The sequence below is a fragment of the Myotis davidii genome, unplaced genomic scaffold, assembly GCF_000327345.1.
Source record: "Myotis davidii unplaced genomic scaffold, ASM32734v1 scaffold1025, whole genome shotgun sequence".
Taxonomy (NCBI): Eukaryota; Metazoa; Chordata; class Mammalia; order Chiroptera; family Vespertilionidae; genus Myotis; species Myotis davidii.
Genome location: NW_006297812.1, coordinates 889,117 through 907,523, shown reverse-complemented (window position 1 = coordinate 907,523; position 18,407 = coordinate 889,117). Strand labels below are relative to the sequence as shown.

At 43.4% G+C, this 18,407-nt stretch overlaps 1 protein-coding gene across 1 annotated transcript in view; it reads right to left on the bottom strand.

Annotated features, from left to right (window-relative positions):
• TTC12 (tetratricopeptide repeat domain 12) overlaps positions 1-18,016 on the bottom strand; it is a 49,265-nt gene extending 31,249 nt beyond the window's left edge. The window contains exons 1-5 of the mRNA XM_006773518.2: positions 17,959-18,016; positions 5,936-6,099; positions 5,326-5,347; positions 4,659-4,736; positions 3,712-3,833 (exon numbers count right to left, since the gene is read on the bottom strand). Coding sequence (XP_006773581.1) covers positions 3,712-3,833; positions 4,659-4,736; positions 5,326-5,347; positions 5,936-6,099; positions 17,959-18,016 — 444 coding nt within the window. The remainder of the gene's footprint in view (positions 1-3,711; positions 3,834-4,658; positions 4,737-5,325; positions 5,348-5,935; positions 6,100-17,958) is intronic.
• Between the last annotated feature and the right edge of the window lie 391 nt (positions 18,017-18,407).

The window sequence follows — 18,407 nt, the reverse complement described above, 5'->3', positions numbered from 1 at the left end:
TGTCCTAAATACTGGACACAACTGGTGGTCTGTGAATTCTCATCAAGATGCACTTAAACATCTTCCCACTTCCTATATCTCTTCTTGCTGTGCTCATGAGGAAAGACAAACTTTATCTTTTTCTGGTAAAAGTCTTATTGAAATACTAGAGGCCCGCTGCATGAAATTAGTGCAGGAGTAGGCCTTCCTTCCCCCAGCTGCTGGCACTGTCTTCCCTCTAGCACCCGGGTCCTGGGCTTCCCTCACAGCCCAGGCTTCGTCCGGAAGGTCGTCCAGAAAGACGTCCGGTCTAATTAGCATATTACGCTTTTATTATTATAGACATCCTTCTAGACAACTGCATCCTTCGAGACAACTGCAGCCATGATGTCATGACACTGCTCTTCAGGAAACATACAGACTTGAAAGGTCTGCATGGGCTTCAACAGTTTCTCTACAGCCTTTTACTTTTTCTTTTCTTTTGTTCTTTTTAAAGCTTGGATTGAATACCCTATACCTTCCCCATTCCCTTTTGCTTTTCACATTTTTAGAACTACTTTTTCCAAATGATTTATCTAAATGACACCAGCAATCCATTGATCATAACATTAGCTCCAGGAGGAAAACAAAGCAATAAAAGGGTCAGTTTCTCTCTAGCAAGCAGAAACACTCAATTGACAGGGTCCTCATGATGTGTTTTCTAATATTACATGCGAACAGGGGAGGCATCTTAAAAACAATCAATGACTCAAATGATTCCTAACACTAGGCAGCACATTTTGCATTTATTTGTCTCTGAGTAAGCTTTCTCTTTGGGAAGCTGGTAGGAACTGTTTCACCAAAGCTTTTGGTGCATTTACTTATTTTCATCTATAGTCATTCTTATGTGATTCTCCAGAGCTAATCAAAGTGCTGTTTAAACTGAGTACAGTAAAAATGTAACTAATTTAGATGAATCAGGGTATAGACCATCTGAATTAGATATAAATCTGAATTACATAACATTTTCAAAGCAATTCAATTTTATTGCCTTCAAATAACTTCAGAGTAACAAGACTGAACAAGCATTAGTGGGTAAATGTTTCAGGGACCAATTTAGGGATAAATAAAAAGGAACTATAATTATTATATTAATTGTTTGCATTTAAATGTTTCTTTTGAAGTGGGAACAGAAACTTAATTCCCTTAAATTGACTTATTATGCTTCCAGTGTTATATAACTTAAAAGAATTTATTGAACATCTGTTATAAATAAAGCATTAGGGGGAAAAGTGTATGGCAGTTTTTGCCCTAAAAAAATGTATGATCTTGTTAGGGTGATAAAATGTACACTAAATGCTAAGTAAACCCTTGGCTATTTTATTCACCAATCATTTCTTTATAACAATTTCTCCACCAATGGGACTAGGTAAATGTCATCTCAAGTCTAAACTGCTGAGCTAATGAGTGATACTGAGCTTGGATTTATTTATCATTAAATCACTATCACTTCCCAAACCTTGGCCTCTAAGCATGGAGTCAACACCCTGTAACTTCCCCATTCCCTTTTGCTTTTCCACATTTTCAGAACCACAGAGGTCCTGCTTGCACCACTCTTCCTCAGCACACACAGCAGGGCATCCTTAGTCTCCAGTTACAGGAACTGGAGCTGATGCGGGCTCCTCCTCTTGTAATGACACAGACTCAGCGCATTTCACACGGGTCCTGCCGACAGACACTGCCCATTGGATAGTCACGCCCAGGAAGCTGCCAGTTTTCCAGGTCTGAGCAACAGAGAGTTCTACCACACACAGACTCAGTGCTTTTCAAGATAAGGTCACAAGTGACATTTTGTTTCAACTGCAAACTATCCACCTTGTCCCTTCTTTAACAAGTAGATAATAAACATCTGGGTGACAGTTTTTACATGGAATTCCAGGAAACAGAGCCCATCCTATATAATAAAAGCCCAGCAACCAAAACAGTGGAATGACCAGAGTGACCAGAGACCAGAACTACCAGCTCCTTGCCCAGGCTGGCTCCCCCCACAGTGGGACCCCCACTGCGATTGGGGGCATGGCCGGCCTGCAAACCCCCAGTGGCCCCTTGCCCTGGTTGGCCCCACCCCCCCAGCAGGGACCCCCACCCCAATAGGGGCGCATGGTCAGCCTGCAAACAGCCCGCGGCTCCTTACCCAGGCCAGCCCCACCCTCCAGTGGGGACCACCACCCACCCTGCTGGGGCTCCCATCAGGGCAGGCCAGCAGTCCAGCTGGCCCCCATGCACAAGGCCTCTATCCTATATAATAAAAGGGTAATATGCAAATTGACCCTAATGGCAGAACAATCAGAATGACTGCTGGGCCAGTCACTATGAGGCACATTGACCACCTCTCGGTGGCTGGCAGGCTCCAATCTCCTGATGACGAATGGAGAACCAGGGTTGGGTGGCGGGGGATGCGGGTGGTGCCAGGCCAAGGCCCCCGCCCCACTGGTTGCCCCTCACACAGAGGGGAACACATGGTGGGGGCAGGGCCGGCGAGTGGGTGGGAACAGCCAACCTTTTGGTCCCTTCCCCTGGCCACCAGGCACCAATCACCCAATGGCAAATGGGAAACTGGGGATGGGTGGTGGCGGGGGTGGGACCAGCTGTGGGCAACTGGGGAAGATGGCTCTGATGGCAGGTCAGACCTAGGGACTGTACCCATGCACAAATTTCATGTGCCAGGCCCCTAGTCAGTGATATAAAACTGAGGTATTAGGGATTTCAGAAACTTACAATTGGCTCTAGGCCAGTGGTTCCCAATGTGGGGCACATGTCCCAAAAAGGGGCATTTGATTTTTAAGGGGGGCAATTCGAGAATGAGTTATTAACAGTGAATTTTCTGCATTTCTTATGGTCCTAGGGGCCTCATAGACATATTTATTCATTTATTCATATAGTTCTCTACTGTATGTTTTGAAACTTTATTTGCTATTTTTTCATGTCATTTCATATTATTTTTTAAACAATTTCTTAGTGATTTCTTCCTCGGCACTTCAACTGTCCTTTCATTCTTTTATTTCTCTCTTTCATGGATGCCATGTTATCTGAAAGCTTGTTTAGACCAAGTTAATAGCCTTTTAGGCTTTCTCCACGTGAATAGGAGTTCACTTTTTGAATAAGAATTTTATGTCATGGTGAGGAGGGGGTGGCATCAGGATTTTAGGCATGCTTAGGTAGGGCATGGCCAAAAAAAGGTTGGGAACCACTGCTCTCGACCCATTAGCTGTCCAGTTAACCCCAGTCATGGAATCTTAATCAAAGTGGGCTGGATACAATGGGTAAGAAATTAATAGGAGAGCAGCCCTTGGAAGTTTAGACTACCATTAAACCGGAGGCTGGACAACCCATGGTGGCAGCATCCCAAGGTCTCACAGGTCATTTCATGCCACTAGTTTTCTCCTTTACACACATGGAAAGTGCCTGGTTACCACCAGCGATGCACTAGAGTTGACTTATATGGACAGAATTGATTACAGAGGGCTCTTCCAAAGCCCTCCTCCAATGATTTCAAGTGGTAGCTTGAAATTGGACCACAGTGAGAGTATTTACACCATGGAAATTGGCAAATGCTCCATACAAGTCAGCATCTCCCATACCCCAAAAAGAGCCAGTTGTCATGGATACCATCCAGGCTAATTTTTCTCAGATTTCACAAGGCTCTCGACCCTGTTGCTGAGAAAACCCCATGGACCCGCTTGGCTCACTGACCTGGGCTCGGTTGGTGTACAGCACCTTCATGTCCTTCAGCTTCTCCAAACCCTCACTGTAGCAGAGGATGGCCGTCTCGTAATCGCCTCTGACAAATGCCTCATTCCCTTTTCCTTTGAGGGCTATGAGAACAAGTCATACAAGTAAGCTCACTACACGCTGCAAAATGCTTTCAGATTTTATTCCCCTGATTTCTGACTGCACTCTGAAGGGCACAGCTTATATGCATCAACGGGGACCTGTCACTCGTGTCTCTCTGCAGATAGTTCAGGATTGGGTTCTTTAAGGATTTATTTCTCCAAAGTCACCCCAAATCTTCTAAGTAGCTTATCAGAAAAAGTAAATGTTCCTGTCTCCAGGCTGAGAACCATTCCAAGCTTGCCACAAAGACCAAGTCTACACACCCGATGTCATAAAAAGGATCAAACCGCGAATTTTCCAGCGAATATGCTATCATTCAGTCTGCAGCTCATGTGCCACTGGGTGGTATAAAGTCAACGCTGAAAGCATTCTGTCATGTGTGCTCCCCCCACACACAACTTGTCTTTCTTTTCATTTCCCCTCTCCCTTCTCATACCTTTGTTTTCTAGTTTCATTTTTCTTTTTTACCTCTTCATCTATGCCTCAGGCCAGCCAGTGTACCTCACTCCCATGCCTCCCTATGTTCCCAGTGCCATTTAGCACTGCTCAATCTGACCGGCCAAGTGCGCCCACATGCTTAGCAAACAGATTGGACTGTGGAGGCTGACCGACAGCTATGTCCTGCTCCCTGTTCGCTGCATCAGGGTCAGGAGACAGGCTATCAATGGCTCCTGCCTGGTCAGGTCCCTCTGCCGAGGTCCACCTGAACCCACCCACTGGGAGTCCTGATGTCCTCAAACATCAGCAGATAGACTGGTTCTAGCACAAGTCATTCCAGCTATGGCAAAGCGAAGGCTGACAATTACCATCCGCTAAGGCTCTGTTTTCCTTTCTTCTCTTGGCTCGTTCCTTTGCATCCTTCTCCACAGATGCCAAGAAGGCCTCTGACAGCAGAGTAATTTCAAATATTAAAAAGAAAAAGCCAATACTATAATCAGTTCCTTATCTCACATTTGAAGGAAGCTACTTTAAGGCGTTAGGGCCACACTCTCATGCATACACATGTAGGCACACACACACATGCACACACACATAACTAAAATGAAATCGTCTTAATTTGACATGGTAATCTGTGTCATGTATTATTATACATGATGGCTATGTCTATGCTTCAAATTTGAATTATGTCTTTAAAAAGAGTGTTTCTCTGAAGCCTGACTTTTTTGTTCTATTTAGCATAATGAGCTTCTGAGCTGAGCAACAAAAACGATCTGATCCCTTGAGCAGCTGAGTGTAAACTGGAAGATACAGAACAGCTGAATTCAGTTCACACAAAAGATTGGGCGGAGAAAAGAGAGAAGCCTCCAAGCTGTTCCCTCTGACCACCAGCCACAGAACTGGGTGACCAGTAGGTTTTTGCTCATGGGTTGTTTGTAAACCCAGAGGCTATAATTTAAGGGTCTGGAAGCTGCAGTCAGTAAACACTGATCCTAAATAAGTCATACACATTGGGAAGAGAGATGCAGCCCTTACCTGCATTCATTTCATCTGCGTTCTGCAGGCCACAGGTTATCATAAAAGTAAAGAAACAAATTTCAGAAACAGTGCTGACTAATAAGTACAGTGGGGCCTTGACTTACAAGTTTAATTCGTTCTGTGACCGAGCTCGTAACTCAAATTACTTGTATGTCAAATCAAAAAGTGAACGAGTGAGACACGTGATGCTGGGCTGATGTTGTGGTGTTCACTGTGATGCTCGCTGCGCCAACTAGCAGTGGGGTATCTGAAGCTGGCTCGTAACCCGAATTTTAGCTCGCAACTCAAAGCAAAAAATCGGCGTATCCCAAAAAACTCGTTAGTCTGGACACTCATAAGTCAAGGCTTCACTGTATGCAATTACACGTGGAGACTAGGGTCATTCCCTTTAACAAACCCAAAGGACTGTTTAAAGATGACCAGAGGGAGCAAGGGAAAAAAAAATCAGGGTTTATACTTCCTTATGGAAAATACATCTAGTGAATCTGAAAAAAAAAACAAACTGTCAGCCTCAGCAGACAATTTGAGATTAAACTACCCCCTGCTCTGCCTCAGCACAGACCCTTCACTGTGCCTAGGTATATAAGTTCCAACCGAAAAAGGCAACCTTCCCAGGAGCTTGTGGAGGGCTGATCGTGGTCTTGTTCAAGGTGGTCCTGCATCCGTCCTCATCTTGGTCTTCCTCTGTGACCAGTAGCCTCCTTTCTGTCTTGAGGATTGCTTTCTCTTGCACACCTGGGTCTTCAGAATTCATCTCCTGGATTAAACTGGCTAGAGAACAAGTCAGATGTGAATCATTCAAACTAGGTCTTCAATAGGAAAGACTGTTCACTAGAAAGCACAGTGTGGAGCAGGCATAGGGAGAACTCTTATTTTTCCAGCTTTATTGAGATACAATCTACACTAATCTACACTAATAAAAGAGAAACATGCAAATTGGTGTCACTCCACTACACCCACCAGCCAATCAGAGCAACTATGCAAATTAACCCAACAAAGATGGCAGTTAATTTGCATACACAGGCATGGCGCAAAGAATGAAGGCTCAGGGTGGAGTGAAGACTGAAGACTGAAGAGGCTTGGCTTCTCTGCTGTGGCTGGACCAAAGGCCTGGGTCCTGGGTGCCGGAGGAAAACCAGTGCCGGCAGCCAGGGGAAGGAAGGCCTATTGTGCAAATCTTCGTGCAACCGGCTTCTAGTGTGTATATATATATAAAATCCTAAGCAACCATTACAACCAGTCGACTGGTCGCTATGATGCACACTGACCACCAGGGGGCAGATGCTCAATGCAGGAGCTGCACCCTGGTAGTCAGTGTGCTCCCACAGCCAACTTCCCTCGGCCAACCAACCTCCCAAGGTCCCTCCCCCTGGCTGGCCAGCCCTGATCGGCCCTGATTGCCGGCCAGGCCAAGGGACCCGACCCGTGCACAAATTCATACACCGGGCCTCTAATCTATCTATATATAAGGCTAATATGCAGTGTCCCCTTGGGAGTTCCACCAGAACGGGAGTTCAATTGCTTGCTATGATGTGCACTGACCACCAGGGGGCGGTGTGGAGCATGGCAGGTGACCAGGAGTGGTGGCACGCAGGTGGCGAGGGGAGGAGGAGGCAGGGAGGCGGGGAACCTGATCGGCCCTGATTGCCGGCCAGGCCTAGGTACCCTACCCAGGCATGAATTTTGTGCACTGGGCCTCTAGTTGACATATAAAGCTGTACACATGATGATTTGATACATGTTGTGAAATGATTCCTACCAAAAACTTAGTTAATACTAGCGCATCCATCTCCTCATATAATTACTTTTTTTGTGTGTTGTGAGAACATTTGGGATCTATTCTCTTAGTAACTTTCAACTATATAATACAGCATTGTTAACTATAGTCACCATGCTGTACATTATGTCTCCAGAACATATTCATCTTACAACTGGAAGAATATACCCTTTAACCAACATCTACCCATTTCTTAAAGAAGGTTCTAAATAGAAAACGAAAATTAGAGCTATTAGAACCAATTAAAAAGCACCCCTAAGAACAGGATTTGTTTTGCTTGGGAAAAGGTGCAGGTGAATTTAATCATGACTTTCAAGGAACAGAATTTTAGGCACTTATTTAATTCAACAATTTATGGAGAGCTTATTATGAGTTAGATATTATGCAGAATGCTACAGATAACACTAATGATTAAAAAAGATCCTTATTTTTAAAGAGCTCACAATCTTGTGTGGGAGACAAATAGGTAAAGGCAGCTCTAACATTACTAAACAATAGCCCTTAATCCTACCCTTATCTGTCTTCACTTTACTGCCCACCCAGCTTAGGTTCCATGGTCCATCACTTGGCCTCCACCCCACCTGCCAGGCAAAACTCCAACTCTAAATGAATCCAACTCTTCAATTCTCTGAGCCTGTATCAGGGATGCTGAGTACTGATAGAGAAAGACAGATGGATGCCTGGGGGAGGTGGTCTAACTCAACTGGACCACCATCCATTCTCCTTCCCACTAGAGTGCCCACATCCACACCCGCCCTCCTTCCCACTGCACAGAAAGAGTATCCCTCCTGCTAATGAAGCTAATCTCTCTTCCTGTGCTGACCATACCACCATTCTGTTTTGCATAATCAATAACCTTGCATCACCAATTAATAATGCCCTCTCCTCAATATTTTCAACCTCTCCCATTCTACCAGCTTCTTCCCATTGGTTTTTATACACTCTCAGTCTCTCCAAAGGCATTTTCCTGTTCTTATTTCTTCACTTTCCAAAGACTTTTCAAGGTAATTTTTTACCTTTTTTAGTTGTTAAATATTTCAAACAAATAAAGAGTAACATAACTGACATTTTTTTGTTCCCACACCATCTGTAAGTTAATAAGTATCCCTTTTCAGCTTGTTTTAATGTTTAGTATTTTGTATCATTTAGCTTTTGTTGCATAACACGCCACCCAAAAACTTGGTGCTTAAAACAAACTACCATTTATTTAGCTTTATTTGGTTCACAATTCTCTAAGTCAGCAATTTGGGCTAGGTTTAACAGGCCAGTTCTTCTGATTTCCGCTGGGCTCATCCATGTTCATGGCCAGCTGTCAGTCATCCAAGTGGCTCTCTTCTGAATGTTGGCTGGCTGCTAGGTGGAACAATGGGGGCAACTAGGGAAAGTGTCTCTCATCTCCCGGCATGGGTTTCTAAGAGTGGCATGAGAGCAAGCCCTACTGCACACCTATTTTTCAAGCTTCTGCTTGTGTCATGTTTACCAAGATCCTTTTAGCCAAAGCAGGTCACATGGCCAACCCAGATGCAAGAGATGGGAAGAGAGGAACTAGTGACCATTTTCATGATCGATTAGAGTGTATGTGCTTCTAGTTCCTCTGCCTGTGTCAGAGACAGAAGAGCACTGCACAGCACTGCTGCTCTGAGTTGCTCTGAGTCCATATATTCTTCTGAATTCTCCTCGACTATGCCAAGTACCAGGGCAGGTTCCTTCTCAAACCCTGCCCATTGTACTAACTGTTGGGTCCAAACCCCTCTGCCTAGGACTGGACCTTCTTGGACATCAGGTCTTAGATGGAGAAGTCATGAGAAGTTGTGGGTATATAAGAATGAGTCTTTGTTGCAGAAGCCAGTGGCCATATAGCCATCAGACAACACAGTCCTTCACAGCAATCCCATATAAGCAGCTGCACACCAGCTGGTAAACACATATCTTTCCCACACAGTAATAGCTGTACCCTTAGGTGTTATCTGAGCAGCCGCACGCTGCCTCTAAACTCACCACCTCACATGGTAGCAGCAGCTGAGCTCTCTGCCCGAGCTCTCCAGTCTCTCTGACTCAGCAGCTTCTCCTGTTTCCCCTGCCTATCCTGGCTTCACATGGTAGCTATCTCTGAGCTGTCCATGAGCTCTTAGTCTTACATTGCAACAGCACCTCTGTGCCTGCTGCCTCTCTCCTCTCTCTAGCTCACTGGCTGGTCAATAACACGTATATACTCCTTAGACAAAGAAGGCTAGTTACCAACAATGACATTAATGGTTTGTCTATAGAAGGGCACAACCCACCATGAGATTGCCGTGGCCTTGCAGCTATGTAGTCCTTGGACATTTCTGATTAAGATTCCCATGTTCAGAATGGCCTTAACTGTCCGGCGTACTATCAACAAGGCCTCCACACTCTAATTAGCCTTGACCATCCGGGACTCCTGTGGTTCCCACAGCCTGACACTTTAAAAGGCCAGTATTCAAAACGTCAGAGTTTGGAGTAAGGAAAGGTTTATTGACAGAGAAGATGCCCAATTGAGAATATGGGGTCCTTACAGGTTCCTCAAATCCATCTTCCCCAAGCCTGAAGTTCAGGGTGCTTTTATATCAAGGTGGCGGGGGGGGGGGAATGGGAGGGGTAAACAGTGATCGACAATCCTGACCCCAGACATCTGGGTACCACAGGGATCTGAGGAAGAGCACAAAATCTCTAAATCTCTCAGTTCCCCTGATGATCTGGGTCCAGTCTCGAGGTTCCTGCAAATCTTTGATAAACAGACATTATTTTGTACATATTTCCCCACCTCTTCAGGAGAGGTACCTCATGGCAAGGGGCTGTTCTTCCAAAAACTCTAGGCTCAAGCAGAATTCCTCTAATGAATAGCATATCTATACCAGGAGCTATTTGCCTGAAGGCTATGGGAACAATGCTGGCTAGAATTTAGACAGAATCAGAGACTGAGCATTTTTCACTGTTACATATGTATGTGTATTTAATCATCTTAATTAAATGGTTTCATAAAATGTGCATTCTTCTGCAACCTACAAATAGTTCCAGTTGATTCATTTAAATCACTGTATAAACCAGTAGTTCTCAACCTTCCTAATGCTGCGACCCTTTAATACAGTTCCTCATGTTGTGGTGACCCCCAATTTCATTGTTACAAATTGAACATAAAGCATAGTGATTAATCACAAAAACAATATGTAATTATATATGTGTTTTTCGATGGTCTTAGGCTACCCCTGGGAAAGGGTCGTTCGACCCCCAAAGGGGTCACGACCCATAGGTTGAGAACCGCTGGTATAAACCATAGTTAATCCATTCTCTTATTGATAGACATCCAGGTGTTTTGCAATTTTAATTTTTTTATTACAGAAATGCTAAATTGAACGATCATCTGTGTACATATTCCCTTGTGCACATATGCAAGATATTTTTCAGGATATTGCTGTATCAATTGTTACTCCTACAAGCAGTCTACACAAGTCTTTATATATGGTTCTACTTCCTTTCTCACACTTGCCATTGTCAAACTTTTAAATTGCACCATGCTCATGGATGAGGACATCTCTATAATATTTTCATTCGCATTTTCCTGGATATGATTGGGATTGGGAATCTTTTTGTTAGTTTGTAAGCCATTTGGATTTCCTTTTCTATGAACTGTCTATTAGGATAGAAAAAGAAGGCCTTCTTATTCTTTGCTGTGGCCTTTCACAATTTATGAGAAGCACCTGGTAATTAAGCCCCAAGACTGCTAGCTCCTGTGGTTCAAATAGCCCCTCTGTTCAAACTGCAAGACGAGTTACTCTCCAGGCTATATTATTTTTTTAAAAAAAATATATTTTTATTGAACTTTAGAGAAGAAGGGAGAGGGAGAGAGAGATAGAAACATCAATGATGAGAGAGAATCATCGATCGGCTGCCTCCTGCACATCCCCTACTGGGGATGAAGCCTGCAACCTAGGCGTGTGCCCTTGATTGAAATCGAACCTGGAACCCTTCAGTCCACAAGCCCTGGCTCTATTTGGAGCCAAACTAGCTAGGGCTCAAGGCTATATTCTTGCATACCCCTCCTCCCTGCTGTTTTTACAACTCAGGAATAATTAGTAGAAAGTTCTCTTTCCCCCTCCTCTTCAAAAAAGCCTCTTTTGAACTCTTCATAACTTTTGCTCTAAGCATGTTTTATGGCAGGGGTCCTCAAACTTTTTAAACAGGGGGCCAGTTCACTGTCCCTCAGACCATTGGAGGGCCGGACTGTAGTTTAAAAAAAAACTATGAACAAATTCCTATGCACACAGTGGCGGCAAAAACACCAGGCGGGCCGGATAAATGTTTTCAGTGGGCTGCATGTGGCCCGTGGGCCGTAGTTTGAGGACCCCTGTTTTACAGCTTGAAAAAAGTACTGATAAGACACCTCCCTAGGACAGCAACTTCCCTCTCAGCCTCCAATTCCTCTCCCTTCCTTGTCACCTAGCAACAGCAGCCATTACCCTTTAAAAGAGCAGGCCCCTGTATTGATTAGCAATGCACTGGCCCTTTCCCTTCAGAAAGAGCAAAATAAACCTCCTCTCTATTTCTGTTCTTTCAGTTGTGAATTTTTTCACAGGCTGTGTCGCTGGCCAAAACCCTAACACTGCCTGCTCCTATTCTTGGCCAATTTTCTATTGGGTTGTCTTTTTCTTATTATGATTTCTTATATATTCTGAACTAATTATAGGTAGTTGTGAACATTTTGTCCTTGGGTGTGCTTTGTGTTTTCATCTGTTTTTCAAAAGAGTATTGACGAGAATATTTTGTGTATTTTAAGGTTATAAATGTACTATCTTGCATTGTCTTCTAAAAGTTTTAAGTTTTGTTTTTCTCATTAAGGTATTTAAACCATCTGGAGTTGACTTTGTGTAGGGCACCAGCACTATTTGTTAAAAGGTTGCCACCTTCCCCACTGATGTGCTGCGTCACCCCTGTTACATATATGAATCTGATCTAGGCTCTTCATTCCACTCTACTGGATTACTCACCTTTTCCAGCACCAAACTTCCATGCATAATTACTATCCTTACTAATAAAAGGCTAAGTAGTCATCATGCCCTCACATGTGATGCCATCACAAGATGGCTCTGAGCAGCTTCCGCCAGGCTTTCCACAGTCCCTCGCGTGTGCTGTGGACGTAGGACCCCCGGCTCCAGCCTACGTCTTTGGGGAAATCCATTGAGAGCCCCGGATGGGTGGGTGGGGCCTACCTCTCTGGGGTGATCAATCACAGGGCTCCCACACTGTAAGAGGACACAGGCCAGGCTGGGGGACCCCCCTCCCCGAGTGCATGAATTTTATGTACCAGGCCTCTAGTTGCCTTATAATAAATCTTGACCACCTGGTAACAAGAGTTATCCCACCTTCTAATTTTTCTGCAAAATTGTCTTGATTATATTTTTATTTATTTCTTGATTATTCTTAGCTCTTTGATCTTCCACATGAACTCTGGAATCAGCTTGCTAAATTCTAAACAAAACACTTTTAGGATTTTGACCTAAATTGTACTAAATGTAACCCAGTGGGTGTGGCTCATGGTTGAGCATCTACCTACGAACCAGGAGGTTTCTGTTCCAGTCAGGGCACAGGCCTGGGTTGCGGGCTTGATCCCAGAAGGGGGGGAGGTGGGGGCATGTGCAGAAAGCAGCCAATCAATGATTCTCTCTCATCATTGATGTTTCTAGCTCTCTATCCTTTCCTCTCTGAAATCAATAAAAATACTATCTATGTAAGAGGCTAATATGCTAAGTGTCATACTGTCTGGGTAATGACATCAAGTAGCAACACCTGGCTTCTTCTCCCTAGCAATGACTAGCCTCAGGTGGGAACACTACACTGTAACCAAATGTCTGTAAAGTGTTTTCCCATGCCTCATCTCATTTAATTCCTCACAGAAGTCCTGGAGTAGGTACATAGGAGACTCAGTGGAATCCTATTTTCTACTCATTAGCCAGAAAACAGAGATTTAGAAAGCTTAAAAATTTGACCCGACTGAAAAGAAGTAAGAAATGGTGGACCTTGAAAATGACTTCAGGTTTTCTCCCTGCGCAGAATATAGTCAAACACTGCTGCAGTTAAATATTTTACCCTTTGTTCTCCCTGCATTTACTGATGATATTAGGCTCGGCTGACTAATGACTTTGCTGACCACTACCCTAAGCCATCACGAGCAAGATTCAAAGGAGTGAATTTCAAAAAAAGGCGTTTGGTCATTCTTCACTGGCAGTAAACTCAGAACCGCTTCTGAGTGAGAAGTTGTTTAAATCCCTGGCTGTCTCCGTTCCTACACTGTGGTGAGGGAGAAGACACATATGATAAGAGAGTTGATCTGGAAGACCATCATATTCAGAAAGGAAGATGAAGGACCTTCTATTGAAAGGGACTTGCTCATTCATTGTAAACCAGATCCCAATAATCTGAATGCCACTAAAATGAAACAAATCAGTGTCCTGTTTCCTACATTAGATGCAATGATATATCCTATTCTTTTCCCACATGATGAAAAAGGCTGGGGAATGGATATTGCATTAAGACTCGGAGAGGACAGTGTAATCAACAATAATACTAGGTTCAATGGATGATGCCAAAAAAGAAAAATTTCCCATCAAATTTCTTAAAAGTATTACTCCTTTGGGAATGCCATGTCATAAATTAGAATTGAAAGTAGGTGCAATCATCATGCTACTGAGAAATCTTAATAGTAAATGGGTCTTTGTAATGGTACTAGATTTATTATAAAAAAATTGTGACCTGCCTAGGGGAAACCAAGATGGCAGCATAGGTAAATACCAGAGTTTGCTGCCTCACACAACCACTTCAAAAATACAACTAAAAGCTGGAACAGACATCATCCAGAACCACAGGAAGGCTGGCTGAGTGGAAATTCTACAACTAGAAGGAAAGAGAAAAGCATACTGAGACTCAGAGGGGCGGTGTGGAAGTAAAATACTAAGGTACAGAGGTCCACGTAGAGTGGGCTGGTGGTGGAGGGCACAGTTGTCTTTTTCAATCGGGAGGGAGTCTCAGGCTCTGAGCTCCAGTTCCGGGCGAGTCTCTGGGGACCCAGACTCATACGGGAGAAGCGGGACTGTCTGGCATGGGTCGGAACTTGAGGGCAGCTTTCTCTTGGAGGTCCTTGCAATGATTGCCGGGACACTGAGAAAGCGGGGCCTCTGAGGGAAGCCATAACTGCTAGCCCTGCCCTGTTGATCCCGTGGGACCTGCCCTGCCCAAGCCCTGCAGGAGGCTTTTGCTGGATAGTCTCAGGCAGAGGCTAGATTAGCACCTCCCTAGAGAGCCAGGAACCATTGTGCCCAGTGGTCAGAGTGGGACAATCCAGTTTGCAGCTCTCAAGGCTTAACTACAACAAGACTGTGCACAAAGCCCACAAGGGGGTGCACCAAGAGTGTCCTCCTTAGGTAATTGGGGAGGCTGAACCACTGGGCCCTAGAGGACACAGCACAGAAAACCACTTTATCAACAAGGGAAGCATAAAAAATGTGGAGACAAAGAAACAGGACACAAATGACAGAAATGGAGGAAAGCAAACTACTGGATATAGAGTTCAAAACCACACTTTTAAGGTTTTTCAAGAACTTTCTAGAAGCCGCCAATAAATTTAGTAAGACCCTCAAAAAGACTGGTGAGACCGCCGATTAATGTAGTGAGATCCTCAAGAAATCTAGTCAGACCCTCGAGGTTATGATAAAGGACCAACTGGAACGTAAGCATACACTGACTGAAATAGAGGATATTATACAGAATCCCAACAGCAGTCTAGACTCTAGAGGATCGCAAGAATCAATTCAAAGATTTGAAATACGAAGAAGCAAAAAACTCCCAACCGGAAAAGCAAAATGAAAAAAGAATCCAAAAATACGAGATAGTGTAAGGAGCCTCTCAGACAGCTTCAAGCGTACCAACATCTGAATTATAGGGGTGCCAGAAGAAGAGAGAGAGCAAGATATTGAAAACCTATTTGAAGAAATAATGACAGAAAAATGCCAAGAACCTACAACCAAGATTACTTAACCAGCAAAGCTATCATTCAGAATTGAAGGGCAGATAAAGAGCTTCACAGATAAGGAAAAGCTAAAGGAATTCATCACCACCAAACCGGTATTATATGAAATGCTGAAAGGTATCCTTTAAGAAGAGGAAGAAGAAGAAAAAGGTAAAGATACAAATTATGAACAACAAATATGCATCTATCAACAAGTGAATCTAAGAATCAAGTGAATAAATAATCTGATGAACAGAATGAACTGGTGATTATAATAGAATCAGGGACATAGAAAGGGAATGGACTGACTATTCTTTGGGGGGAAGGGGATGTGGGGGATGTGGGAAGAGATTATGGATAAGGATAGTGGGTGGGGAGTGAGGGGGGAGGATGGGGTGGGAACTGGGTGGAGGGGAGTTATGGGGGAAAAAAGTGGAACAAATGTAATAATCTGAACAATAAAGTTTTAATTAAAAAAAATTGTGACCTAACGTAATTGAAGCTGACGTATTAACAGGATCTGTGGAAGAGAGGTTGTTCTGATTACAAGAATTGATTTGTCTCCGTCTGATACTGGCCTCAGTGTTAGAATAAGTTTAATCAATTTATCAGTCATTGATTTTATCAATGTTGTTTTTATAATTTATCATGTTTTTGTTCTTTTTATATCATGTCTTTGTTGTTGTTATATCATGTTGTTATTGTTTATTTATTAATCAATTTATAGATTATTTTCATGTACATTTTACTAATTTTCTTTCATCTCTGATACTTCTACTATAGAGAAAGGGCAAATAGCAATATTAAAATATTTCTTCTAATTAATTTCCTTTCAATGTGCATGAATTTGTGCACTGGGCCACTAGTATTTAAAATAAATAAGTTGTACTGAATGTAGACAGTAATTTGAGGAGAACATTGATCTTGGGCTTCTTAGCTTCCAGAACTTGGGGAAAAAAATATATGTTGCATGGCAGCCCGAACAGATTACTACACCTTCCTAAACTGAGTTAGAGTCTCTTGCACTTTGCAATTCTCTCTTTGTACCATACATCACACTTGAAATTACTTGTTTAGTGTCTGTTTCCCCACTGAATGGCAGATACCATAAAGGAAAGTAACTCTTTTTTATTGTTACTATACTCTCCTGTTATTTGCAATACTCAGTACATAGCAAGAACCCAAGAAATGAATGTATAGAATCCAGGAACATGTGGCTTCTGGTAACCATAGTGGACAGGGCAGGTTATACAACAGTTTCATCATCACAGAGAGATCTATTGGCAGTATCTGAAGAAACTTTTGAGTATGAATGAAAGTTAGCCAGGTAAAGAAAGATGGGGAGGCAGAGGGAATGACAAAGACATCACACAGAGTATAAACCCTTAGGATATGTTTAAAGAACTGAAAGCATTTTGTTGCTGCACAAGCGTGAGTTTGGGAGACCAGAGGTAAGGAGAGGTCATGGGAGGCCTTTAAGTCCTGATGAGAACTTGAAATGTATTGTGACTGTGGAGAGAATCCAAGCAGAGAAGTGTCTGGGTCAGATTTGCATTTTAGATACATTACTCTGTGGGGAGTGTAAGCCTGGAGGCAGGAAAAACAATCAGAGGGTTGTTGAAACAGTCTGAGTAAGAGAACCAGAACAAAGGGAGGGCTGGGGAGGATGGAGCTGGAGAAAGAAGCCAACTTTGGTGGCTGATTCAGGGTTGAGAGATGGGAGGAGTCTCACGTGACTTGTAAATTTCTGAGTGGTGGAGCCACCTACTGAGACCAGAATGAAGGTGAAGGTAGGAGAAGCAGGTTTTATTTGAGAGGAAGGCAGAGGGAGAAGGTATAACAACTTTGGAAGTTTGCAGTGTTTGTGGGGTATATAGTGGATATGGCAGTCGACTCAGAAACAAGAGCTGGGATTGCAATTGAGATGTGAGGGCCATCAGCAAACAGGGTAGTTAACACCGAGAGTTTCTACATCACTTGAAGAGAAAGATGAGCAGCGGGCCAAGGCCAGAAGTCCACAGCACGACATCTAGGGATGGGCTGAGGAGAGGCCCATGACAAACACAAAGAATACATTATGAATATATCATTTGTCAAGTCACCCAAACTATTTTAAAACTATTTTATTCTTTGGCACCTGCTTCTAGCAGATTCTCTGGCTTATTTCAACACATTCCTATTGGATTTGTAAGTTTGTTTGCTTATTTCTATCCTCAGACAAGTTCCCTGAAGTGTAAATAGGAACTGACTGCTGTGGAATCTCTTGAATGTGGTCTGTGGGATCAGAGTATGTTCTTTGAGATCCCACTGCCTTAGTTGGGGAAGGGCATTGCCTAGAGAAAGACAGGATATGCTAACCATCAGCCGTCGATGTAATTTCACCAATCATAAGGGAAAGCCATTGATTTTGCCTCTGCGGCTCAAAAACACAAATAGTTCTACTCTAAAAACAAGAGGGGTCCCAGACTGATCATCGGGGCACCTGAGTGATCTCGAGGAAACAGCTAGGCTCATTGGCCATGGGGAAACAGAAGCTCCTTGCGACCTGATCCTACATGAAGGGGACAAAATATGGAAAAAGCAAAATATGGCTATCGGCCTGAATTCCCACAGAATGTTAACAGCTTCTCTGATACCAATGAACAGCCAGAAAATCCTCCAGGCTCTAACATTACTTCTTTCTCAATACCCTTTCTGTTTAATTTCCATCACATTTTTTCTTAAGTCATAATAAACCTGTCAGGCAACCCAGGAAAAACTTAATCATTTCTTTTTTAGTCGCTCCACCTTTCTAAAGTAGGATTTAATTTGTTTACGATTCACTGGTACTTACTGATTTCATCCACATTTTTAAGAAATTTCTCCAAGTCTTTCTCCTGTTCATTAGCCATTGTGAGCCAGAATCCCTGAGGAAGGCAGAATAAATGATGGCAATTAATAATAATGAAACTCTAAACAGAATTTGTCAGGTTCATTAGCCTTCTAGGACTAAGAGCCAAGCGGTTATTTTTAAGACAAATCTGTTTATAAATGTCATGAATGATAACAGCGGGACGATTTCACTTGACTGCTCTTAAGGCCAAGGGACTTCACTATTTGTGGTGAAACCTCCAGAAAGCTTCCAGGCCTCCCTCCACGGCAGACTCGACTCTGCAAAATGTTCCTCCAAAGCCAGTATCAACCCCTGTGATTCTGAGCCTGGTGGGAAGGAGACCCGGAGGAGGGCAGTCGCAGGCCTCCAGAGATGGAGGAAGGTGCTAATGCTTAGCTCTGATCACGACA